The sequence below is a fragment of the Podarcis pityusensis genome (assembly GCF_964106645.2).
Source record: "Podarcis pityusensis genome assembly, chromosome: 2".
Classification (NCBI taxonomy): domain Eukaryota; kingdom Metazoa; phylum Chordata; class Lepidosauria; order Squamata; family Lacertidae; genus Podarcis; species Podarcis pityusensis.
The window spans coordinates 110,872,192-110,898,982 of NC_138029.1; the positions used below are offsets into that span (position 1 = coordinate 110,872,192).

General features: G+C 46.1%; 2 protein-coding genes across 2 annotated transcripts in view; both read right to left on the reverse strand.

Annotated features, from left to right (window-relative positions):
- LOC308470100 (nurim-like) overlaps positions 1–15,472 on the reverse strand; it is a 59,444-nt gene extending 43,972 nt beyond the window's left edge. The window contains exon 1 of the mRNA XM_080993378.1: positions 14,063–15,472. The gene's annotated coding sequence lies outside the window, so the exon portion shown is untranslated. The remainder of the gene's footprint in view (positions 1–14,062) is intronic.
- Positions 507–5,611, reverse strand: LOC308470029 (nurim-like). Its single transcript, XM_080993244.1, has 4 exons — positions 5,319–5,611; positions 4,023–4,222; positions 3,324–3,500; positions 507–2,457 (listed from the first exon to the last, which is right to left on the reverse strand). The coding sequence occupies exons 1-4, from the start codon at positions 5,461–5,463 to the stop codon at positions 2,140–2,142; spliced, it is 840 nt and encodes a 279-aa protein (XP_080849370.1). The 5' UTR covers positions 5,464–5,611; the 3' UTR covers positions 507–2,139.
- Positions 15,473–26,791: the final 11,319 nt, after the last annotated feature.

Consider the following 26,791-nt stretch of genomic DNA (forward strand, 5'->3'; position numbering starts at 1 on the left):
AGGGATCTCCAACATGGGGTTGCTCACATGTTGGGCAACAACGCTTATAAGCTTCAGCCCATACGGCCAAGGTTGATGGGAGTTGTATTTCAAAAGCTCAGGGGTGGAAAATCTCATGATTCTTACAACTTGTCATCATGAATAATTACAGTGGTACCTCAGGTTAAGTACTTAATTCGTTCCAGAGGTCCGTTCTTAACCTGAAACTGTTCTTAACCTGAAGCACCACTTTAGCTAATGGGGCCTCCTGCTGCGCCGCCGGAGCACGATTTCTGTTCTTATCCTGAAGCAAAGTTCTTAACCTGAAGCACTATTTCTGGGTTAGCGGAGTGTGTAACCTGAAGCGTATGTAACCCGAGGTACCACTGTATAGGTAAAACTTTTGTTGATACAGAGCTCATTTTTAGCTTCCGGGAGCAGCTGGTCACTTCTGCTTTATAAGCAAAACCAAATATATTGAAACACTTTACATTAAAACCAAATTTCAGAACAGAGACAAACCAAACTTTTTTTAAAAACACACACCCGTTTTTTTACTTTACAAACCATTATCTTCTCAATCCAAGATTTGCTTTTCATATGTATAAAAATACTTTGTTAGCAAGGGGGTACAGAAATAATAATAAAAAAGCTACAATAAAAGCAGTATCAGCATTTAAAAAGAAATGCTAGTGGATGTTCAAGGCATTGAGTTACAAATGAAGGCAAAGATCCAACCATTGCTAGGTGGAGCCTGGAGACATAATCCTAGAATCAACCCCTGCCCCCCCAGCCCGCTTTTGCCTGTAAATGTACTTGATTCAAAGATCACATAAATTATAGTTTTTGTCATTAATTCTGATGGGTGGGGCGAGTTAAAAGTCACCCACCGCATGGAGATATATTTGGGTTTGAGAGGCAGGTGGTCCACTGCTGGACGGCCATCTTGACCGGAATCTTTCTGAAGGCCTTGTCTTCTTCAACCCAGGTAGGCCTTGGAATTCAGAATGCTTTGGAACTGAATTGACGCGACAGAAGCAAGAGGATGGGCAATGAATTCTGATGGCTTTCTTGGAACAGAAATGTATTTGGAAGACACTGTGCTGAAGAGATATATTTGCAAAAAGCAAAAAAACTTCACAGCCCACTCCGCAAATTATCTAGGCTGCTACCTCTTTAAAATAGTTCTTGCTTGTGAATCAAAGTTAAAAATCCTATACTTTAAAAATCACTTGGGCAGAAGTTCTGTAGCAGAAAATGAATTGAAAAACCCAGTTCTAATGCTTTGTTATTATAATGAATTTCAACTGAGGCATCTTCTTTGCTTTTTAACAGCTGCAGAATCCCAGTCAGGTTTGCCTGGTGCCCTCTAGGGCAGGAAGGCCACCAGCAGAGTCCATGACAGACAAAGCCACCCCCTGACTGGTTGTAAGTAAAGCCAGCTAGCAGGTGGGGGATGGCTGGGGGCAGACTGAGGTTACTAGGGCAGTGCCCCACTGATTCCACTGGGCCCAGCTTTGCCAGAGATGGGGAACATTTTGTCTGTTGACCTACCTGCCTGCTGTCTGCAGTTGTAAATCCTAAAAAAGCCTCCCACAAACAACAACAACCTGACCACCTCACCTAAATTCCAGTCGGTTATCAGTGACTCATTGTTCTTCTTAGCACTAGTGGGGGGGGGGGACTCTTTTTGGGCCCAATATATCCCTTTAAGCCTATACAGCAGGTATGGGGCATCCACAGCCCTCCAGATGTTGATGGCAGCTGAAGTCCACCAACTTCTGGAGGGCCATAGGCTTTCCCCACCCCTGCTCTAGAGACTTCCCTCCAAGGAACTTGGGGTTGAATTCTGCCATCTTTGGAGTGCCACCTCTTTCCTCAAGGATTCCAACCTACTGGGCCATGTCGCTCAACCTGGCGTCACCATATAGAACTCCTTATATGTGTTTTAAGAGTTGTAGCAAAGTAGGCCTGCTGGAAGCCAGAACTCTTGGGTCCCATTTATAGACCACTCAAGTCCCGAGTGCATAAAAGCAAAAGGATATACAAGGCACATTGCATCGTTCAGTGCTTAGCATGGGAGAGTGCAAGGTACCAGGCTCTCAGGCCCCAATATACTAGGACACCAGCACCCGCATATAAAATTGGGGCCACACCGGTTCAGTTCTTAAGGACGGAGGGGCCATTCTGAGCCAGCAGATCCCCATAGGCTGCCTCCTCACGGGAGAAGATCTGGAACTTCTTGTCCAGCTGAGCTCGCAGGTAGAGGTAGTCTTGCTGGTCAAGGTTGTGGGCGCAGGTGATGTAGGCTGTGAAGAGCAATGCGAGGAGCAGGCGGTCAAGAGAAAGGCAGGGAACAGCCCACAGGATGAGGAGAAACTCCAGGTACACAGGGTGACGCAGGTGGGAGAAGAGGCGGATGGCACTTGTGGACTTCACGGCCAAAGGGTCCCCCATGCCCAGGCAGTGATAGTAAACCTACGGAACGAGAGAAACACCCATTTGCACCGCAGATGCACAAATCTTTTGGGGAAACAAGACACCATTTTAGACTTGTGTACACATTGGGCCTCTACATATTCACTGAGGGGGAATGTGAGATCGGTTTTTGTTTTGTTGTCTGTCTGGACTGCTGAGACAACACTAAGTGCTTCTGCGGTCTCTGCCTTGACCAAAAATCCCTCAGAATTCCAGAGATGGAAAGAAGAGAATGTCCCTACCAGAGAGGAATGGCAAATTAAACTGCTGGACTATGCCGAAATGGCAAAACTGACCGTTATGCTCAGGAACCAAGAAGACCATAACTTTAAGAAAGGATGGGGGAAATTTATAATTTATCTTGGAGACCACTGTAAACAGATGAAAACATTAGCAGGATTGCAATAACACTCGTAGCAAGTACTATGGACCTATATAAAATATGGACTATTGAAAGAGATGCAGTAGAAAAGGTTTAATAATAGGACCCACGGAGGGGAAGGTGGGAAGTCCAGAGATTCTGAGGAATCTCCAAATGTGGATGTGTGTGGTTGTATTGTATCTTATAGTTTTAAAATCAAATTTTTTAAAATAAATAAATAAATCCCTCAGAATTCATCCAAATCCAATGCACCCCCCCCAACTGCTATCACTGTAAAGCCAGAGCACATTAAGAGCTTCCAAGAGAGAGGTCATGGCTTCCAAATTTCCTTCAAACCTGGGGCCTTTCTTTTTAGAAATATTTTACAGCAGGAGGAAATACCTTATATCACCCTCATTGGTTGGGTCATTGGGCCTCGCTGAGCTCAGCCGCCAAATACAGGACGGTGGCCTCTCTAGATGGGAAAAGGGAAGCTGCGCGGTACCTGTTTGACCCCCATCAGCTCTGCGTAGTCAAAGATGAGGAGGATGCTAAAGATGACCAGCCAAGCAATGAAGTGGAGGATGAAGCAGATGAGAGGGACCCAAGTGACCCACGGCTCCCTGCTCGTATTCCAGAGCACAGGAGCATCCTGCACAGGCTGCCAGTACCTCATCAGCAGCTAGGTGGGAAGGAAAAGGCGCGTTAGATAAAAGTGGATTCTGCTGCAGGCACACATCTAATATGGCTGCATTTTGGGACTCCAAAACTGCAATCACATTGTAGAAAATCCGCTGGACCTGCACGCATTAGCCAAATCATACAAATCATATCCATACTGGGTTGTTGTTGTTTTTAAATTGTGCAAGATTCTAGTCCACATCATTGCAATGATGCATTTTGCTTCGCACCATAATGAAGGCTATGCTGAGTTAACGGTGTGAGTTTGGGAGGTCCGTTATCAAAGTAATTTGTACCAAGGAGCAAAGACTTAATGCTGAAATTGGGGGATTTGCTTTGGAAATATTGCTTCCATGAAAGTGCAGAGTATGAAATCTAAACGGCATCATGCCAGGAAGATTTATTCTGCATTCTGAGCTTAGCTTTTCTGACTTGGGCAAGAATTCACTCTGATTTGCTCTGTTACCTTGCCTCCCCTTCAGTCCTCTCCCCCCATTTTGGTGCCCCAAATTGATACCCCTACCTGGAGAGTCAGCGCTGGGCAGAAGACATAGAAAGATCTCTGTAGAACTCCAAAGCAACTTCTGGTCCAGTGTTTGACTTGCTGAGCGGCCATGAGGCTGTGTTGCAGGATGAAGAGGACAATTAAGCCCACATCCACCATTAGTGGCCGCAGAATCTTGGGATCCCTCAGGGCAGCTCCCCATTGAAGATGAGCAGCATCTGCAAAGAAAAGAGGTTTGCTCAAGGTGAGGCCTAGTGCATCCAGCAGGGGCTGGCAGAGGATCTCAGATAGTAGCCCAGAAACTGATCCCAGAGACAAATTGTTCTCTCTCTCCTTCTCTCTCTCATCATCTTAAAACAATCCTTCCACAAGCTGGTGTTCTCTGGATAGCTCAGTTGGTTAGAGTGTGGTGCCGATGGTGCTAAGGTTGCAGGTTCAATCCCCGTAAGGGACAGCTGCATATTGCATTGCAGGGGGATTGGACCAAATGATCCTCAGGGTCCCTTCCAACTCTATAATTCTGTAATCTCAGATCCTGTTATTTATGAGATGTTGGACTCCAACACCCATCAGTCCCAGCCAGCAGGGATGGTGAGAGTCGTACTTTAAAACTTATGGATGATAGCAGGTTGGGGAAGGCTCTCTTAAACTATTGGGAAGATTCTGGATTGAATGGCCTTAACATACAGAGCAGGAAGTAGAACATACAGACATTTTTATCCAATCATCTTTAACGACATCATGGGATATTATTACCAAACCATATTGTTCACATACTAATAGCATCGGCGGGGGGTGGGGGTGGGGTGGAGGGGAGCCAGACCACATCCTTAGCCCTGCCTGCCTTTCACAACAAGGCGCCACATTTATTTCTGCTTGTTGGAAAACGCCCAGGGCAAGACGCAAACTTCCAACAGGAACCATTGCAACATAAAATCACAGTGTTAAAAGCATCTTATCTAAGATCTAGGAATTCCTATCATTTGACTTTCTCAGTTTCAAAGTGGCTGCTTTAGAGTTTCAGCCTCCTGCCACTCGCCTGGGCGTCTTCAGGATCCAAACCAAAAATAAAAGGAAGGGATGAACGGGCAATTTTTCATACCTCTTGGCATGCTGCTGAACTACAACTCCCGTCATCCCTCAGCACTGCCCATGCTGCCCTGGACCCGATACAGAGCCCCACACCTGGGGGGCCGCCGGCTCCCTGCTCCTCCGCCCAAAGACCGCGCACCTCGCACCCCTTTGCAACCCCAAGCTCTCATTCCCTCCCCCGCAAGGCCCCTTCATTTCTCTCCCGCCCCTACGCCCCCGCACCGGTTCTGTGCTGGGCAGCCCCCGTCCCCGGCTGCAGGAACAGAGCGCGGAAGGAGACGAAGCGGATCAGCTCCACGCCGGTCCCGAACGTGAACAGGAAGCTGCCCAGCGCCGGGACCATCATCAGGAGCTGAAGAGCAGCCATGGCGGGCAAATTGCGCTTCTCCCGCCGCCTGGAGGAACCGCCCTGCGGAGAGGAGGGGCTCCCTCCGGAATCCCCACGCCCTCCCGTGACGTCACAAGCGCGTAATGAGGAGCGGGGTGGGGGATTCTTCCCTATCAGGAGCGGGAGGGAGAAGGGGGTCTTCCCCTAGCATTCCCATGGCCGAGTGACATCACACGCTGGGAAGGGGGCTCTCGTCTAGGGATTCCCCCTTCACGTCGTGACATCACGAAGAACTCTTGGGGGGGCTTTGACGTCATACAGGATATAGGGAGCAGAACCTCCCCGCCTGCCGAAATATTCCTCCCCGTGGCAGAGGAACAAGTAAGGGTTGCCCCCCCCCCCAAAAAAAACCCCAGCTCCCTCGAGCCTTCTAAGGAATCAGCGTCTGCTCTTTTCATCCAGGGGCCTCGATGCAGCTCTCATTCTTCCATCCCCACGTTGGGCAAAAGATTCCTGCACTGCAGGGGGTTGGACTAGATGACCCCCGTGGTCCCTGATAACTTTGTGATTCTTTGATCCGGACCAAGAACGACGGCAAACCGCAACGAAGAAAGCAGAAAGCGGATTCTAAGCGCAGCACCGCGGAGGAGGGGCTAAGAATGCCACCGTTCTCACCTTGCCTGCTCAGAAGTGAGCGCAATAGGATCCGCTCTCAGGTAAGCCTGCGTAGGAGGCTACGATCCCAGCCTCACTACCTTAGGGTAAGTAGCATCTAACTCAGGGGGTCTTACTTCTGAGTAGGCATGTATAGGATTGCACAGTGAAACAAACGCCGCCACCCCCCACCCCCCACCGCCTGACATGCGAATGTAGGGATGTGACATTTTGGGGTCGCCTTCCTTTTTCAATCCAAACATAATTCATAAAACAGGTTATAAATCATAAACAGTGGTGGAGCTTCATGCTCCAGCGGGGGGTGTGTGTGTGCGGGGAGAGCAAGCGGGGATGGGGCTGGCACGCGTCCTGGGGGCATGGCACGCCACCTATGGTGGTGGTGGGGAGCCGCGATGGCACCCCACTGGGATCGCACTGCTGGGGGCGGTGCGCTCCCCCCCCCCACTCTTCTTTCTCCGCCAGCGGTCATAAACACAACAGAACAAAGTAATTAAACGGTGGTGCTGTGGTCTAAACCACAGAGCCTAGGGCTTGCCGATCAGAAAGTTGGCGGTTCAAATCCCCATGACAGGGTGAGCTCCCGTTGTCCAGTCCCTGCTCCTTCCAACCTAGCAGTTCGAAAGCATGCCAGTGCAAGTAGATCAATAGGTACCGCTCCGGCGGGAAGGTAAACGGCATTTCCATATGCTGCTCTGGTTTCGCCAGAAGCGTTTTAGTCTTGCTGGCCACATGACCTGGAAGCTATCTGCGGACAAACGCTGGCTCCCTCAGCCAGTATAGCGAGATGAGCACCGCAACCCAGGTTAGGGGTCCCTTTACCTTTACAGTGTCCACACATTAAACATCAAATGCCATAGGTTAAAATCCTAAACCCTTAAAATGTAAAGTAGCAGCAATAAAACATTGCCCCCATGTATTCCATTTATTAAAAGCGGGGATTAAAGGGGGGGGACCAAGTTTTGTTCCGATAGCTATAAATAAGCAGAGGAGGAGGTCAGGTGAACTCCTGAGGACGATGATCGTTAAAGAGCGTGACAGCTGATTAATTCATCCGAAATTTAAAAACCATAGCCTACTGTGTCAGGGAGAAGATGTGCAACTGTAGGGCTGGTAAATGGCACTGCAATCTTATTATACATGTCTACTCAGGAGTAAATCCTATTGCGTTGGTCCAGGAGGCTTGCTCCAGATGCAGCCTGACATACCCAAGGGCTTTGAATCTGCTTTTAACAGGGCTCAGCAAGATTTTTAGGCCTGTGTGCAAGTTTGGATTTTTGATCAAGTTCTTCCAAGCCCAGCAGCCCTCAGGTGAAAAGAGAGAAACTGCCCACCTGTCAAGTTTGACCCTGCAGGAACAGGGAAGAAAAGGATGAAGACTCCTGGGCAGAAAAGGTTCCCCAACCCTGCTGTAGATTAAAGCAGAGTTAGGGAAGGAAGCCTCACCCCCCCCACCCCCGGACACCTCGCGTTTGCCTTGCATTGTCTTTTTAATTTTTTAAAATATACTTTTCAAATTTATACATTTCATTAATTTTACAATCATTTTAACATTTGGAAGTTTGACTTCTTTCCCCCTCTTTCTGCACTTCCATAAATTTATTTTTTATATCTTCTGCATATCCAAATTCATTTAATTTGCTCATTTAATTATCTACTTTAAATATATACTCTTATGAAAGTGCAGGTTATTACAATGCCAATGTTTTTATCTGTTTGCAATTTATCTGTAAATATTCAATCAACCATTTCCATTCTTTTATAAAAAGTTTGTCATCCTGATTTCTTATTCTTCCGGTAAGTTTCATCATTTCTGCATATTCTGTAAATTTTTGTATCCAAAAACTTCTGCTTCTTTCCATTTTTGGGCCAGCAGCATTGTTGCTGCTGTAGTCGCATACATAAATAAATTTCTACATAATTTAGGCAGTTCTGTCCCTATAATTCTTTTGGGAATTATAGGAAATTTGGGAACTTTGGCTTGCAGTGTCATTGGCCAATATTAGAGGAGAAGGAGAAGAATACAGTGGTACTTCGGGTTACATACGCTTCAGGTTACATACGCTTCAGGTTACATACGCTTCAGGTTACAGACTCCGCTAACCCAGAAATAGTACCTCGGGTTAAGAACTTTGCTTCAGGATGAGAACAGAAATTGTGCTCCGGTGGTGCAGCAGCAGCAGGAGGCCCCATTAGCTAAAGTGGTGCTTCAGGTTAAGAACAGTTTCAGGTTAAGTACGGACCTCCAGAACGAATTAAGTACTTAACCCGAGGTACCACTGTACCTGGGTCAGTATTGTTTACACCAGGTATCTTTACAGACCCAGGAACCATTTTTAATGCAAACATACATTGGGGGACCCATTTCTTAACCTTTCACCACAAATTTGCACGGTGGTAGTGCTCCTGTTGCAACCCACCTTGGATCAGGTGACGAACCCACTAGTTGAAAAGCAGTGGTCTACTCTGGCTTCATCCCAGCTAGATGCATAAAGGATGCTCTTGCCACCAGGTGGCAGTTCTTAAGTCCCCATGAAGGAAAACATTTTTGCTTTCCTTGCACTTCCTGTTCTGGTGAGGCCAATAAGTGGATCCTCAATGCCTATCCATTGCTTCAGTCAGTCCCTGGAGACTGAATCATCTGGTGAACCTATCATGGCTCATGCTTCAAAGGAACAGTTAATTCCACAGGTGCACCACATGCCAAAGCTGCCATTAGCACATTTTTTTAAAAAATAAATTGTTATTGAACGAGAAAAACCTTAAAATACATACAATAGCGACATACAAACATTCAGTAGATTGTAGAGATTGTAAAGAGTATAGACAGAAAAAAGAACAGACGAAAGAAAAAAGAAAGAGAAATAAGAGTGTGAATAGAAAAAGAACATAATTATATCTGATATGCGAATCAGCAAAGAAAAGGAACTTCCAACTACACCCATTGTACTGATTTACAATTAAACTATTATTTACACAGTTATATAAAGTTGTTTTTCTTTGACTTAATTTAACATTTCCCAACAAATGCTTTATTTTGCATCGCTCATTCAATATCAGCCAGGAAGCTTTTAGAATCATAGAGTTGGAATAGACCACAAGGGCCATCGAGTCCAACCCCCTGCCAAGCAGGAAACACCATCAGAGCACTCCTGACATATGGCTGTCAAGCCTCTGCTTAAAGACCTCCAAAGAAGGAGACTCCACCACACTCCTTGGCAGCAAATTCCACTGTCGAACAGCTCTTACTGTCAGGAAGTTCTTCCTAATGTTTAGGTGGAATCTTCTTTCTTGTAGTTTGGATCCATTGCTCCGTGTCCGCTTCTCTGGAGCAGCAGAAAACAACCTTTCTCCCTCCTCTATGTGACATCCTTTTATATATTTGAACATGGCTATCATATCACCCCTTAACCTCCTCTTCTCCAGGCTAAACATGCCCAGCTCCCTTAGCCGTTCCTCATAAGGCATCGTTTCCAGGCCTTTGACCATTTTGGTTGCCCTCCTCTGGACACGTTCCAGTTTGTCAGTGTCCTTCTTGAACTGTGGTGCCCAGAACTGGACACAGTACTCCAGGTGAGGTCTGACCAGAGCAGAATACAGTGGCACTATTACTTCCCTTGATCTAGATGCTATACTCCTTATTTACTATACTCCTATACTTTTATTAGCACATTTTTATGGTTGGTCTTGGTGTTTCGTGGGTCAGGATTTTGCAAGTAAAAAATCAAACAAACCGAAAAGGCAAAGGCAAACACTAAGTTATTGCAGGGACGCGGGTGGCGCTGTGGGTTAAACCACAGAGCCTAGGACTTGCCAATCAGAAGATCGGTGGTTCGAATCCCCGCAACAGGGTGAGCTCCCATTGCTCGGTCCCTGCTCCTGCCAACCTAGCAGTTCGAAAGCACGTCAAAGTGCAAGTAGATAAATAGGTACCGCTCCAGCGGGAAGGTAAACGGCGTTTTCGTGCGCTGCTCTGGTTCGCCAGAAGCGGCTTAGTCATGCTGGCCACATGACCCGGAAGCTGTACGCCGGCTCCCTCGGCCAATAAAGCGAGATGAGCTCCACAACCCCAGAGTCGGCCACGACTTGACCTAATGGTCAACCTTTAAGTTATTGCAACTGTGATTAGTGATCAAATTGTAAAGACAGAGAAAGGGTGTGTGTGCCATGGTTCACACATACTGACCTGTCACTCCTCTGTCCCGAATGCCGGATATTTATTGAGGTATCTCATTCATTCATAGGGAATGAGGGTGAAGCAAGGTTTAAAAGTGCATGCCAAAGAGCGTCACATGCCCTTCTGTGGGAGCCCCCAAGTTGTGCCTGGCACCTTCATTGTACAGCTTTTGGCTAATGCTGAATATGCAGCTCTTCATCCTAAATTTTGACACCTGAATTCTAAAGCTGGGAGGGAACCCAAAGGTCATCTTGCTCAACCCACTGCAATGCAGGAATCTTTTGCCCAGTGTGGGGCTCGAACCCACAACTCTGAGATTAATGCTCTGTCGTGCTCTGCCAACTGAGCTATCCTTACTGAGGTGTGTGTTTTTAGGACCCTCCTTGTTTCTGTGTTTGTATGTTGTTTTAAATATTATATTTTAATTGTTGTATCCCGCCCTGGGACCTTGTAGTTAATAATACTAATAAACCAAACTGCAGCGGAACAGAAACAGCACTGATTGCGATGATTATAGGTTGCAGCAGAATTTGCTGCCGTCTTACATCCCTGGTGGTGGCTGGTGTCAGCTTCGCCTTTGAGCCAGTGCCAACGACTGGGCTCAACCTATTCAGCCCCGACTGGGCCAGGCGAGCTGGGAAAGCACTCCCAGAGACCTTCCACTGCAGGGAGCAGGTCTAAGTGCTGTGGACTCACAACTCAGAGCTGTGAGCACCAAACTCAGTTCCAAAAGTCAGCGGAGCACAGCAGAGCATGAACCACATGAACAACAGCTCTGAAGTATAAGTTCTTTTATTCTCTACAGCTACTGCATAAACTAAAGACTAATTGGAGACGCTGGACTGCATGAGTGTTACAGCTACTTGAGCAGCGACCTTATCTATATACAGATAACACTCAGACTCCCTTTGAAGTCAGGCTGGAGCGGAAGAAGCGATGAGCAAAATCTGCCCCCTCCTTTCTGAAACATTGTCAACAGATTCTTGCAATGGGAGGGGTGAAACATCCTCAGCTGGACCTTTGGCTAGACTGTGCTGGGGTGTGTGTGTGGGGGGGGGGTTCCTCTGATGTCTGGCACCTGCCCTGTTAAGATCAGATACTCTTTTGGTCCTTCAAGACCTGTCAGAGGCCACCATCCAGACAAAAGGAAGCATGTTTCAAGTTTCATTGATGCCCACATCTCTCCCATTGAAATAAATGGGCTGAAATTATACAAATTCAGAGCCAAGTGCAGAAGGCAGGGGCAAAGGATTCTGGTGGCGAAGTTAACTTCTTTTCAGCCTGAATTTATTATAGGCTGTTTCTGGTGGACACTTGCATGCATGAGGAAGGTTTGCAACTCTGCCCATGAATCAAATGGGAGGCACCATTTGTGAATCTTTACTCACAAGTATCCATATACCGGTAAGTGCTCTGATGTTTCAGAGCTTGCATTCCTTTGGGATAAGGAATGCACTTCCTTATCCATTAAACAGATAATAATCTATCTGATGAATATTGTACGTGTTGGTTGGCTAATTGAGCTCATCAAAGAACATTACTCTAAAAATGCAACTAATCTGTTCTAATGTGGGAGGCTTTGAATCGCAATTATCTGTCCTTGGAATTGTGGGGTTTTAACTTTCAGCAGTTGTTTGCTTCAGCTTGTGATAAGGAAAGTACCGGTAATCCTTTACTGCAAAAATAAAAATTAGAACCATAGAATTGTAGAATTGGAAGGGATCACGGTTAACCCTTTGTTGTTGTTGTTTAGTCGTTTAGTCGTGTCCGACTCTTCATGACCTCGTGGACCAGAGCACGCCAGGCACCCCTGTCTACCACTGCCTCCCACAGTTTGGTCAAACTCATGTTGGTAGCTTCAAGAACACTGCCCAACCGTCTCGTCCTCTGCCGTCCCCTTCTCCTTGTGCCCTCCATCTTTCCCAACATCAGGGTCTTTACCAGGGAGTCTTCTCTTCTCATGAGGTGGCCAAAGTATTGAAGCCTCAGCTTCAGGATCTGTCCTTCCAGTGAGCACTCAGGGCTGATTTCCTTAAGGTTAACCCTTACATGATCGCTAAACATCCACTAGATTTCACTTGATTTCAAAAGTGGCTCAAAGATGATATAGTAATTAACAGGGAAACAGAATAAACAATTGTATGAATGAGGCCTAACTCTCACTGATTTCAACACGGTTTTCTTCCAAATGTGCTGAGCTTTGCATCTGTGTACTTCCATTGCTTGCATGCTTACTCAATACATAATATCTACTGAATGCACTGAGACTGACTGCCAGGTAAGGACTGTAGCCTTAGATGTCCTAAATGTCTGGCTAGTTCTTAGCTGTTATTATTTGTTACATCTGAGTCTTGCCCTTTCCCCAACAATGCCATTCTAACATCCCAACAACTCTTTGAGGTAGGCTATTGTGGGATATTGTGACTCGCCAAAGCCAAACTCAGAAATCTTGGAATTTAGGATTGCTGACGTTCAAATGCAATGCATTTTTTGAAAACATCGCCTAACTTGCCATACATCTGGGTTTTCCAGGACATTTTGCCAATTCAGCAAAATTCCGCTCGGATGCCATTTTAGCAGCCAGATTCCCTGGTGGCTCAGTTTAGGGGCAGCCCGGGGGCCAGTTAAATGGCCTCCGTGCGCCACTTCCGGCCCATGGGCCTTAGGTTGCCTACCCCTGGTCTAATCTCTGTGTGCATAAATCAGAATGAATGCTCAGTAAAGAGATGGTCTGGAAGCTCCTCTCAATTCCTTCTCTCACTCATCGCCAAGAGTTTGAGGGAGGGTGTTGACAAGCTGAAATAGATCCAGAGGAGGGTGAAAAAGACTGTCAGTGGTCCAAATGTATACATACCATACATTTAATGCACACACCCCAAAGAAACATGGGAACTATAGTTTCAGGGTGCTGGGAATCATAGCTCTGAGAGGGGTAAGCCTTCAGAATTAAATTTTTTTTGGGGGGGTGCTTTAAGTGTTTGGTGTGCAAGCAGGCAAAGTCCTCTGAGGAAGGTTGAAGGAGAAGAAGAGTTTGGATTTGATATCCCGCTTTATCACTACCCGAAGGAGTCTCAAAGCGGCTCACATTCTTCTTTCCCTTCCTCCCCCACAACAAACACTCTGTGAGGTGAGTGGAGCTGAGAGACTTCAGAGAAGTGTGACTAGCCCAAGCAGCTGCATGTGGAGGAGTGGAGATGCGAACCCGGTTCACCAGATTACAAGACTACCACTCTTAACCACTACACCACACGGGCTCTCAGTATGGAGTTGGGTGTTTGGAGAAGAGACAGTTAAGAGGTGATAGGTTTTTGTTTTTAAGTTCTGACACATAGATGAGGGAGCAAGTTAGTTTGGGATTTTAGTCAATGGGTTCAAATTACAAGACAGGGGATTTTGATGGAAGATTAAGAAAAGATACCTGATTATACGAGCTGTGCAGCATTGGAACTGGCTGTCCCAGAAAGTGATGGATGTTCCTGCATTGGAAGTGTTTATGAAGAGGCTAAGTGGCCATCTCTGGGGGATGCTATAGCAATGAATTGTTAGTTGCAAAGGGGAAAAAATAGGCTTAAAAAACTAGGATAATTCCTGGATGCCAAGATCCAAATTTGGGATGCAAGTACTCTTTGGTGAGGGAACCCACAGAGATTTAAAATCACAAAACATGCAGTAAAGCAAAGCATAGAACTATAGATCTTTAAAATATACCGTACTAAGTTCCAAAATCCCCCACTTGCGTAAGCATAGAAAGAGACCACACGTTTGGTAAGTTAAAAATGATTTACTTACAAACTCTCCAAAGGTCAGATTCATGTGCTTTTCCATACAGCAGTCAGAAAAAGTTGCACAGGCAGTAAAACTTGGCTTAGTTACAGTGGTGAAAGTTCCTAAATTATGGGTATAGGAAGACAAGAATAGCTTGTAAGAGCTATGTGGATAAGTTGCAGCAACCAGCCTAGCCTCTTCACCGAGGCTGAGCTTTTCTGGTAGACTCAGGGGGAACAAAGCCTTGATTACCTAGTCCCCCCCCAAGGTGAGCTAAGCCAGTCAGGACAGCTTACTCTATGCTTTTAACCACCTCATCCTGCATTATTTAACTTCAGCATGTTGGTTATATGAGACTGGTTATCCTACAACATGAATCTCCAGTAACTGGCACTCAGAGGTATACTATCACCAGGGGAAGTAGAACATAGCCACTGTGTCTGTTGATAGGCTTATCCCCCATTAAGTTGTGTAATCCTCTTTGGACGAGATCAGGGTTCCCACCAGTGGTATACAAACTTAATTCAAGTCCTACCAAAATAGCTAAAATGTGTAAGACAAAAACAAATCTGTGCTGGAGGTGTGGTAAAACAGAGGGGACACTTATACAGTGGTACCTCGGGTTACATACGCTTCAGGTTACATATGCTTCAGGTTACAGACTCCGCTAACCCAGAAATAGTACCTCGGGTTAAGAACTTTGCTTCAGGATGAGAACAGAAATCGTGCTCCGGCGGCGCGGCAGCAGCAAGAGGCCCCATTAGCTAAAGTGGTGCTTCAGGTTAAGAACAGTTTCAGGTTAAGAACGGACCTCCGGAACGAATTAAGTACTTAACCCGAGACACCACTGTACATGTTTGGTGGACTTGAGAAAAAACCAAAAGTTTCTGGAACACAGTATATGACGAGCTTAAAAAAATGTTTAAGTATAACTTTATGAAAAATACAGAAGCTTTTCTACTAGGGATAACGGACGCAGGCATAGCAAGAGAAGATCAGAAAATATTCTTCTATGCCACAGGAGCGGCAAGGATCCTAACTGCTAAAAACTGGAAAAAAAGAAATTGTGCCAACAAAAAAGGAATGGCAAGACAAACTGTTAGGGTATATTGAACTGGTTAGATTAACAGGGGCAATTAGAGATCACACTAGACAAGAGTTTCAAAAAGCACGGGGAAAATGCAGAGAATACTTCACAAAACAGTGCCCTAAAATACATACCTGGACTTGTTTTGATTAATGTCTGCAGGAGACTTTGTGGATATTTAAGTTATAATTAGAAAAATCTTAATAATTATTCATAAAGGAAACAGTTTATAAGAAGTAAATAAGGAGGCCAGATACAGGATAAAGGAAGTCTTTTATTTGGTTGGTTGTATTGTTGTATGTTATGCTTGTTGTATGTTATGTTCACGTTTAATGAGGGTGGATTTCTGTATTGGGGTGGGGTGGCGGTTTATGTTATGTTGTAAATAAAATTTCCAATAATTTTTTTTTAAAAAAACTTAATTCAAGTGGTCTGTGGTATAGCTGCAAATATACCATTGAAAACCATACCGTAGTTTGCACAGTGTGTTGCAGTTGCTATTGTTATAAGAAAAAAATTGTGGTTGGCGTTTACAGCCAAACTTCCAAATCCATCAAGGGGTTCAGTGTCCTCCATGATCAGTGAGAGAAGAATGGAGGCAGGAACCAGATCTTTATCTTCTGTTGCATCAGAGTCTGCCCACCGCATCCTTGCAAGGAGGTGAAGACCCAGAACAGAAGTGTGTAACAACTTTTATTTTATTATATTTATATAATATTTACCGTATTTTTCGCTCTATAGGACGCACTTTTCTCCCTCCAAAAATGAAGGGGAAATCTGTGTGCGTCCTATGGTGCGAATGCAGGCTTTCACTGAAGCCTGGAGAGCGAGAGGGGTCGGTGCGCACCGACCCCTCTCGCTCTCCAGGCTTCAGGAGAGCCCCAGCGCCAGCCCCACAAGGTCGGGGGACAGCAGGGAGGCGGAACGCCGCCATCCCGCTGTCTCCCGAAGTGGTTTGGAGGCTGACGGCGGGGAGACCCCGCTGCCTGCCCCGCAAGCTCCGGGGACAGCTGGGAGGCGCAGCGCGTCTTCCCGCTGTCCCCGGACCTGATCTCAAGGCGGGCGGCGGGGAGAAGAGTGCTTCTCCCCACTGCCTGCCCCGCAAGCTCCGGGGACAGCAGGGAGGCGCAGCGCGTCTTCCCGCTGTCCCCGGACCTGATCTCAAGGCGGGGAGAAGAGCGCTTCTCCCCGCTGCCTGCCGCGCAAGCTCCGGGGACAGCTGGGAGGCGCAGCGCGTCTTCCCGCTGTCCCCGGACCTGATCTCAAGGCGGGCGGCGGGGAGAAGAGCGCTTCTCCCCGCTGCCTGCCCCGCAAGCTCCGGGGACAGCTGGGAGGCGCAGCGCGTCTTCCCGCTGTCCCCGGACCTGATCTCAAGGCGGGCGGCGGGGAGAAGAGCGCTTCTCCCCGCTGCCTGCCCCGCAAGCTCCGGGGACAGCTGGGAGGCGCAGCGCGTCTTCCCGCTGTCCCCGGACCTGATCTCAAGGCGGGCGGCGGGGAGAAGAGCGCTTCTCCCCGCTGCCTGCCCCGCAAGCTCCGGGGACAGCTGGGAGACGCAGCGCGTCTTCCCGCTGTCCCCGGACCTGATCTGAAGGCGGGCGGCGGGGAGAAGAGCGCTTCTCCCCGCTGCCTGCCCCGCAAGCTCCGGGGACAGCTGGGAGGCGCAGCGCGTCTTCCCGCTGTCCCCGGACCTGATCTCAAGGCGGGCGGCGGGGAGAAGAGCGCTTCTCCCCGCTGCCTGCCCCGCAAGCTCCGGGGACAGCTGGGAGGCGCAGCGCGTCTTCCCGCTGTCCCCGGACCTGGTCTGAAGGCGGACTGCGGGGAGAAGAGCGCTTCTCCCTGCTGCCGGCCCCACAAGCGCCTGGGGGGGGAAATAAATTTTTTTTTCTTTATTTCCCCCCCCAAAAAACTTGATGCGTCCTATGGGCCGGTGCGTCCTATGGTGCGAAAAATACGGTATTTGGTTTTACATATTTAAGTTTACAATCATACCACAACACATCCGAAAATACAAGATTCTCCTGAATCTCTAGACATCCCACCTTCCCTTCTAGGGGGTTCTGTTAGTAAACCTTTTCTGCTGCTTCTTTTTAAAAATAATCCAATTTTTTTTATAACTCCATTGTATCCATAGTGTTATTGCAGTCCTGCTAATGTTTTCAGCTGCTTACAGTGGTCTTTAAGGTAAATTGTAATTCCCCCCCATTCCTTATTAAAGTTTTGGTCTTCCTGGTTCCTGAGTTTTCCGGTCAGGTTTGCTGTTTTGGCATAATCCAATAGCTTCATTTGCCATTCCTCTCTGGTAGGGACTTCGTCTTCTTTTCATCTCTAACAGTATCCCTGCAGCTGTGGTCGGATACAATTTTTAAAGACTTTAGAAATTGCCCAACCCCTTAGCCAAAGACCACCTACAAGTATCATACCAGCATCACAGAAAGAGCTACAGAAATATGAGAGTGTGGCTTGTTGTCTCCTGTCCAATCAAGATACCTGATCATTCTTGCTGACTGCCTTATCTTGGCTAGTCTAGGTCATTCTTTTGAAATGGTAAATACCCCAGTCCTTGAATCTATTGTCACAGACCATGTGAAAAGTTTATCTCCTTACAGGATTTGAAGGCTTTTGCAAGTGAAAATAACTATTGGGAATGAATTCCCCCCCCCCCCCCAAGGTACTTCCTTCTGTTGCGGAGAAAATATTTGAGATGGCTTTGGGATTGCTTTGGGAACTCAAATAAAGCATCTATTTCTTGTGGGGAGTGTTTCCTGTTATTTGAAGGGTGAAGGATTGGTTTTCTGTGGAGTGTGTCCAGGGCCGGATTTATGTTTGATGAGGCCCTAAGACAGGCATAGGCAAATAGTCCTCCAGATGTTTTGGGGACTACAATTCCCATCATCCCTGACCACTGGTCCTGCTAGCTAGGGATCATGGGAGTTGTAGGCCAAAAACATCTGGATGGCCAAGTTTGTCTGTGCCTGCCTAAGCTACTGAAGGTAATGGGGCCCTTTATATGTCCAGCTGTCCTTTGTCAACAACAAATGGTTGTTGTTTTTTGTGTTGAATATATGCTGTATGGAAATTCATAGGAGCCTACACAACACAAAACACTGTTGCTGTATGTAAGGTAAAGGTAAAGGGACCCCTGACCATTAGGTCCAGTCGTGGCCGACTCTGGGGTTGCGGCGCTCATCTCATTTTATTGGCTGAGGGAGACGGTGTACAGCTTCCGGGTCATGTGGCCAGCATGACTAAGCCGCTTCTGGCGAACCAGAGCAGCGCACGGAAACACCGTTTACCTTCCCGCCGGGAAGATCACCAGCAATTCTCAAGTAGCCCATAGGGGGGAAAGTTTTGGGACCACTGGAGTAGATAACCTTTTATGTATGTATGCATTTTATTTATTAAATTTGTCTACCACCCTTCATCTGTATATCTCAGGGTGGTTCACAGCATAAAAATACAAGACAAAAACAGAAAAATATATAATAAAAACACAAAACAATAACTCCCCCACACTTTTAGGTGCCTTCTAACAATACAAATCAGAGTGTGTAACAGGCATGCTGTCAGCCTTGATCATTGTTTATTACCGGTACTTAGGAGTTTTATGGCTAGCCTGTGTCCAATGATGCTGCAGTCCTTGCCATGACCACAATAGACAATTGAGGATCAAAGTAACAGAGGGATAACCAGGTATTAAGCAGTGACTCTGATCCTGTTGTCAGTAGCAGTAACAACCTGTTGCATGGCGCTTTTTATCTGAGGAACGGCATTGCTCAGTCTTTAGCCAATTAAAATAATCCTTAAATGGAGCTCGTGAGTAAAGAGGAAGCAATTTGAGGTGGCAGCAAGTTCAGGAAGCCAAAGCCTTCCCGGTCACATGTTCCAGAGCTCCATTTTCCATTTGTCAGCTGGAAAAAGGACCAGAAGGAATACAGTCGACTCCTGTGGCTTTTGCATACTAAAGGTTTCCTCATTTATCTCCTTCATAGAAGGGAATGCCTTTTCTAAGATGGTACATGTCTATGACTCTATGATCATCACACCGGAGTCCAAAAGCATGTGCTATCCTGCAGTATCCTGCCCTTGCATAACTCCATTTTATCAAGTTTCTTCTTTCTTTGGCAATCACTTGTAACTGAGTAAGATTGTCTTCCATAAACACGGTTTTAACAATGGGTCCGTAAGTGACTGTGGCGGCCAATTCTGGATCCACACATCCTTCCACAGTGGAGACATTGGTTCCCGGTGGGAGTTGATCACTGCGAGGGTTTGCCAAGCGTGCCTTCCTCTTAGCACATTTCTCCCTTGCGTCCTGAGTTCGAGTATCTTCAAAGCCCATGACACCTTTGGTAAAGACTGTTCTCCAACTGGAGTGCTCTCAGGCCAGTGTTTCCCAGTTGTTGGTGTTTATACTACATTTTCAAGATTTGCCTTGAGAGAGTCTTTAAACCTCTTTTGTTGACCACTGGCATTATGCTTTCCATTTTTAAGTTCGGAATAAAGTAGTTGCTTTGGAAGACGATAATCAGGCATCCGCACAACATGACCAACGAAGTTGATGTTGAAGAATATGTTAGTAATATTACTGTGAGGTATTGGGAACATGTTTATGTACTGCATATGCAAATTATTATCAGCTCAGCAGGATAGCTCAGTTGGTTAGAGTGCACTGTTGGTAATGCCAAGGTTGCAGGTTTGATCCTCGTAAGGAGGTTGGACTTAGATGCTCCTCAGCGTCCCTCCCAACTTTATAATTCTGTGTAAACAAAAGTGTGCTTGTATTTCCTATTCTTTTATGCAGATGTTTGCAAAGCTATGCATGTTGCGAATCCATTCATTCATTTAATCAGCTAAGTCTTCTCTAAGAGAGCACTTAAATATATTCATTAAATGATATCTGGCATTCTATCACTTAATTAATAGGTGGCATAAACTGCAGATACAAATGAAGCCAAACTTACCTGCTCATCTGTAATACATTGTCTAGGATGGGGCATCTGGGGGTGGGGGACTCCAACTCCCAATATCTCCAGCCAGCATGGCCAATAGGCAGGAATTATGGGAGTTGTAGTTCAACAAATATCTGGAAGGTCACAGATTCCTTGTACCTAGTCTAGGAAGTCTTTCAGAATCATATCACATGATATAATCCACTGGAAATATCATTAAGGCATGGCTCTGTCTCTCAGCTGCCCATCCTGTTTTTAGATTCTAGTTCACGCTCCTCAACTTTGGCCTTTCTCGTTCGAACTAACAGACAGTTGGGGGGGCCCCCTTTGCCCTTTGGCACAGAGCCACTTCCTTTGTTACCTTAGGGGACCCCTGACCATTAGGTCCAGTTGTGACTGACTCTGGGATTGCTGTGCTCATCTCACTTTATTGGCCAAGGGAGCTGGCGTGCAGCTTCCGGGTCATGTAGCCAGCATGACTAAGCCACTTCTGGCAAACCAGAGCAGCGCACGGAAATGCCGTTTACCTTCCCGCCGGAGCAGTATCTATTTATCTACTTGCACTCTGACGTGCTTTCGAACTGCTAGGTGGGCAGGAGCAGGGACCGAGCAACGGGAGCTCACCCCGTTGTGGGGATTCGAACCGCCGACCTTCTGATCGGCAGCCCCAAGGCTCTGTGGTTTAGACCACAGCGCCACCCACGTCCCTAAGGACCCATAATTAGGGGGGCCATTACCAAGAAACTTTGAGGAGCGCAGAAAGAAGAAATGTTATGGTGCCTCTGCATCGGCACAACTGGACGCCTTCCTCTGCTCCAGCTGCAGCAAAACATGTCTCTCCCACATCGGTCTCTATAGCCACAGCAGGCGCTACAACCCTTCCAACCGTTTGACATCACCCCCAAAGGCTTACTCCTCCATTGTCTCCCGAGACAGACCATGTCTGACTATTCCGGCCATTGGATCCTTGTTGGGTCCAGGAATTAGAAGGAACTCAGGCATGCAGCCTACCCCAGCGTCCAAAACTCACAGCAATGTGAAACAGCACATTTCTCAGATACTGCTTTCAGCTCAAAATAGGCAGGAAAACACTTCTGTTATCTACTGTAGGTAATATCTGGGTACTTTGGGAAGCTGGAGTGATGTTTTAAATGGCCCATTAAAAAACCCTGCTAATGTATTAACTTGTGTAAATATGTATTAACTTTTGTAAATATGCAATAGACATTTACCAGTCTTTTTAAATATTTGTTGTCATCTTACCAAAAACACTTGTAATATTATAGACAATGTACAAAAATTGGAAGTAATCCGAGAAAAAGGCTTTATTGACATGCGTGAATGAAAATATTATAAAGGAACCAAGGGAGGAGGTGGAGGGAATTCAGGGGATTCAAGTAATTCCCATACTGTGGCTTCAATACTGATAGTGTATATAGTTGTTTTAAATGTTTTATTGTATGCTTTTTAAAAAAATATGTAATGTTTTTGTGGAAATTAATAAAAATATTGTACAAAAAAAAGGAGCACATAAAAACTCATTTGCCTTGATGAAATAATAACACCCACCCACTTCAAAATAATTCAAATATGCAAAACACAGGCTTTGACCCCTCCTGGTCCTTTGCTAAGCTATGCATGTTGTGAATCCATTCATTCATTTAATTGGCTAAGTCTTCTTTAAATGGGAGAGAGCACTCAAATAAAGAAGGGATGCGGGTGGCGCTGTGGTCTAAACCACTGAGCCTCTTGGGCTTGCTGATTGGAAGGTCAGTGGTTCAAATCCCCAACTGTCTGTGGACAAACACTGGCTCCCTCGGTCTGAAAGCGAGATGAGCGCTGCACCTCCATAGTCGCCTTTGGACTTAACCATTCAGCGGTCCTTTACCTTTTACCTTTACCTTCTTTATAGACACAACCCCTCTTGATTCCTGGGCCTTTGCCTAAGGATGCTCTGGTAACTCCCTTAGCCTGAGCACTTTGACCAATGTGCTCCACCTGCACTTTCCTTCTGTGCACCCAGAATTATGTGGGTGAGTGGGTGCCAGTCTAGCCATGCAAGGTCCTGCTGGAGTGGCAAGCAGGTCTCTTGATGTAATAGTGAATAGCAGCTGGTGCTTATAAACAGCCTGAAAGACCGGCCCTCCTAACTTGCAGTGGTCCTTGGGGTGACCTTTCCCAGTCAATAATTTGCCGTTCTCAGGCTCATGCAAAACCAGGCATAGGCAAACTCGGCCCTCCAGATGTTTTGGGACTACAACTCCCATCATCCCTAGCTAAGAGGACCAGTGGTCAGGGATGATGGGAACTGTAGTCCCAAAACATCTGGAGGGCCGAGTTTGCCTATGCCTGTGCAAAACCCATTGCTCGTCCTCATTCTTTTCCTCCCAAAGAGGAGATGGAAGGAATCCAGGACTCACAACTTTGGCCGTGCCATGTCCTCCTGGGCACCAGAGAGAAATCCCGATTCTCTCTACCTTTTCCAGATGGGCAGGGTATAAATAAATTGTTATTATATTATATTATATTATATTATATTATATTATATTCCCCTTCCCATATTTTCTGACCTAAATACTTTCCCTGTTCTATTCGAGTGATGAAATAGATACTTGATCCCTGCCAACTAGGTTCCTACAGGACGGGTTCTTGCTTAACACGAGAGGCAATGTGGCAATGGATTGCCAGCCCTGAGCCAGCTCTATTCTTTGCTGAGCTGACCTCACTTTGCAATGCAGATGGGTATCCAGAAAGGCAAACATGGGATAAGATCAGGATCCACCCTAGCTGCATGTTCAGTCCACTGGCTGTGGTTAGCTGTAATGCTGATGATTTATTTAAACTACGGAACTCACTCCCACAGGAGGCAGTGAGGCTCTCAAGGGCTACCAGGCACAATGGCGGTGCTCTGCGTCCGCAGCTGGAGGCAGGATTGCTTCTAAAAGGCAGTGGCTGTAAAGTGCAGGAGGGGAGAGAGCTCAGATCCTGCTTGCTGGTTTTCCACAAGCATCTGTCTGGCCACTGTGAAAACAGGGTGCTGGACTAGATGGGCTATTGACCTGATTGAACAGGCGCTTCTTATGTTCTTATAGAGCACCGATTCAGGTACATGGTGCCCTGCAGGTAAACATGAACTAAAAAGAGTTATAGCCAGTGCTTTTCTTTCTTTTCTCTTTTTCTCTTTTATTCTTTTTATTATTAGTAACATACATACATAGACATTTACACAATACACATACATAAACCACTACCTTATTTTCATAACATAAAACATACCTACATTACTCTATATAATACCTACCTATACAGTGGTACCTCGGGTTAAGTACTTAATTCGTTCTGGAGGTCCGTTCTTAACCTGAAACTGTTCTTAACCTGAAGCACCACTTTAGCTAATGGGGCCTCCTGCTGCCGCCGAGCACGATTTCTGTTCTCATCCTGAAGCAAAGTTCTTAACCTGAAGCACTATTTCTGGGTTAGCAGAGTCTGTAACCTGAAGCGTATGTAACCCGAGGTACCACTGTACTGTACATATCAACATGCCTACACACCTACCCCACACGGACACCCACCAAGTGACTTGACTTCCAGCCGTTCTTGTTACGTTACTTTATTTTTCCAACTAGCTTAAACGCATTTGCTTTTCTTCCTGGGGGGACGCAGGGGTATGCATACCCCTCAACGTACCCAATACGTTTCCAGGCACAATTCAAAGTGTTGGTGCTGATCATTAAAGCCCTAAATGGCCTCGGCCCAGTATACCTGAAGGAGCGTCTCCACCCCCATCGTTCTGCCCAGACACTGAGGTCCAGCTCCGAGGGCCTTCTGGTGGTTCCCTCACTGCGAAAAAAGTGAGGTAACAGGGACCAGGCAGAGGGTCTTCTTGGTAGTGGCACCTGCCCTGTGGAACACCGTCCCATCAGATGTCAAAGAAATAAACAACTACCTGACTTTAGAAGACATCTGAAGGCAGGCCTGTTTAGGGAAGTTTTCAATGACTGATGTTTTAATGTATTTTTAATCTCTTCTTGGAAGCTGCCCAGAGTGGCTGGGGAAATCCAGCCATTATCACCATCATCATCATCATCATTTTGTGAATCTAAGTTTCGCCTCATTGAGGGGCAGTATTTCAATATGAGTAGGAAAATGAGAGTACCCCTAAACATTTTTTTAGGGAAAAAAAGCACTGGTTACAGCTTTGATGGTGGTCAAGGAAGTGGAGAAGAAAAAGAGACTAGGGTCACGCCGACATCATACTTTTAAAGCATTCTTGTACCATCTTGGTAGTAATGGCTTCCACTGAAGAATCCTGGGAACTGTAGTTTGTTAAGGGTGCTGGGAATTGTGGTTCTGCCATAACAAACTACAGGAGCCTTTGGTGGGAGCCATCACTGCTCAAGCGCTAAGAGAGTGCCTTAAATGTATAGGGCGGGTGTGATCTAGATTAGAAAGGGATAAAAGTTATATATCTGAACCTCATGGGTGATTGGGAATTCAACAAGTTTGTATCAGCTGTTCTTTGTTTTACAGACCACTTTAGTTTTCTTCACTGCTGTATATATTGGACAGTTCTGCGTTTCAGGTGGAAAGCACTGTTTGTTCAAAGACATATCATCTGATCAAAGTAGCCGAGTTGTGAAGTACTTATCAAGTTAGCAAATTTCACAATGGTTGAATGAAGAAGAACTAATTGCTCAAACATTGTCCATGTGTCTTGCTGCTGTTATTTACCGTATTTTTCAGTGTATAACACGCCCCCGTGTATATGACACATTCTTTTTGGGGGGACTTAAAATTAAGAAAATGCACTATGCACTATGCACTATCCGTGTATAAGACGACCCCTTATTTTAAACTTCAAAAATTTAGGAAAAAATATAGTCTTATACACAGAAAAATACAGTAATTTAATTTTTATCACAGACGGTTATGCAAACTGTTTCACAATGTTATTTCAATCCTCTTCAAAGGAAGTCTTTCTTTATCAAACAAAATTAGGTAGATAGAATGCAAAATATATAACTTCAGTGGCTCAGTTATACAAAGTACCAGATATGAAAGGAAGGCAACGAAATTGCCCGTAATCAAATTGTTGCGTAATGAAGCATTAATCACCGTGGTACCTAATATGAAAGGAAGGGAATGTTAAAGTGCTTTGTAATGATTTCTTCAGCATGAATCACTGTGGTGGCCAAGAATGGCCAAGAATGGCATTGTAATGACCGGACACCAAAGAAGGGCTGCACTCACCACAGTACTAAAGCAAAGATGAACATGCCCTCCACACGATGTCTGAATCCATGGGGCCGGATTTAGGTTTGATGAGGCCCTGAGCTATTGAAGGTAATGGGGCCCTTTCTATGTCCAGCTGTCCTTTGTCAACAACAAATTATTGCTGTATTTTGTGTTGAATATATGCTATATGGTAATTCATAGGAGCCTACAGAACACAAAACACTGTTGCTGTATGTAGGTTTTTTTTTTTTTTTATCTTATATTTTGGAAATGTACATCTTCTTTTTTCCTTTAATTTTTTGGGGCCCCCCAAGAGAGTGGGGCACTAAGCTATAGCTTGTTTAGCTTATATGTAAATCCGGCACTGGGTGTATTCAACAAGGGCAGTGTACACATTGTCAGTTCACACCACAAGCAAGACCATCATTTTTCTCAGTTCGGATGAAAGCCGGTTTGGGGAAAAGCGTGTCGAAACACAGCATTCCGTAAGAAAACAAAAGGATAGGTGCAGGATAGATACGAATTGCGGATTAGGCGGTGTGTACATTGCTTCCGAAACCAGTGGCGGAAGGACACCAGTTGCAGAGCTGCACAACAGCCTTTGTCACTGTGCAAGCAGAAAGACTTCCACAAGTACAACAGGACTTCTCCTCCCTCTGCTCTTCCCCTAAACTTCTTCAACATCTGATCTGGGTTTCCCCGCAACCATCTGGAGCAGATTGGGAGGTGATGTGGTGGGCACATGTGGAAGGAAAAGGGATGGGAAGTTCCATTGCACGAGCGGAAATTGTTTGCCTCACACAGCAAACTTTTTCAGCAGGCGGCCGGTCCACCGTCCCTCAGACCATGTGGTGGGCCGGACTATATTTTGGGGGAAAACATGAACGAATTCCTATGCCCCACAAATAACCCAGAGATGCATTTTAAATAAAAGCACACATTCTACTCATGTCAAAACACCAGGCAGGCCCCACAAATAACCCAGAGATGCATCTTAAATAAAAGGAAACATTCTACTCATGTAAAAACACCAGGCAGGCCCCACAAATAACCCAGAGATGCATTTTAAATAAAAGCACACATTCTACTCATGTAAAAACACACTGATTCCCGTACCGTCCGCGGGCTGGAATTAGAAGGCGGTTGGGCAAGATCCGGCCCCCGGGCCTTAGTTTGCCTACCCATGACTTAGCTGGTCCCAGCCCATTGGCACCAAGGGGACAACCAGAAACTCCAGCAGGCCAAACTCGGCTTAGCATGGAGATGAAGGGAAATGAAACTACCACTGGAATCACAGAACTGTAGAATTGAAAGGCACCACGTGGGTCATCTAGCTCAACCCCTTGCAACGCTGAAATTTTTCACCCAAGGTGAGGCTTGAACCCACAGCCCAGAGCAGGCTTCCTCAAACTCAGCTCTCCAGATGTTTTTGGCCTACAACTCCCATGATCCCTAGCTAGCAGGACCAGTGGTCAGGCATGA

Excerpts from the sequence above, each read along its gene's own strand:
- LOC308470029 (XM_080993244.1), bottom strand. The coding sequence starts at position 5,463 with ATGGCTGCTCTTCAGCTCCTGATGATGGTCCCGGCGCTGGGCAGCTTC. Across the intron at positions 4,223-5,318 it reads GGCTGCCCAGCACAGAACCG|ATGCTGCTCATCTTCAATGG; the intron begins GTGCGGGGGCGT and ends TTTTCTTTGCAG. Across the intron at positions 3,501-4,022 it reads GCCCAGCGCTGACTCTCCAG|CTGCTGATGAGGTACTGGCA; the intron begins GTAGGGGTATCA and ends CTTCCCACCTAG.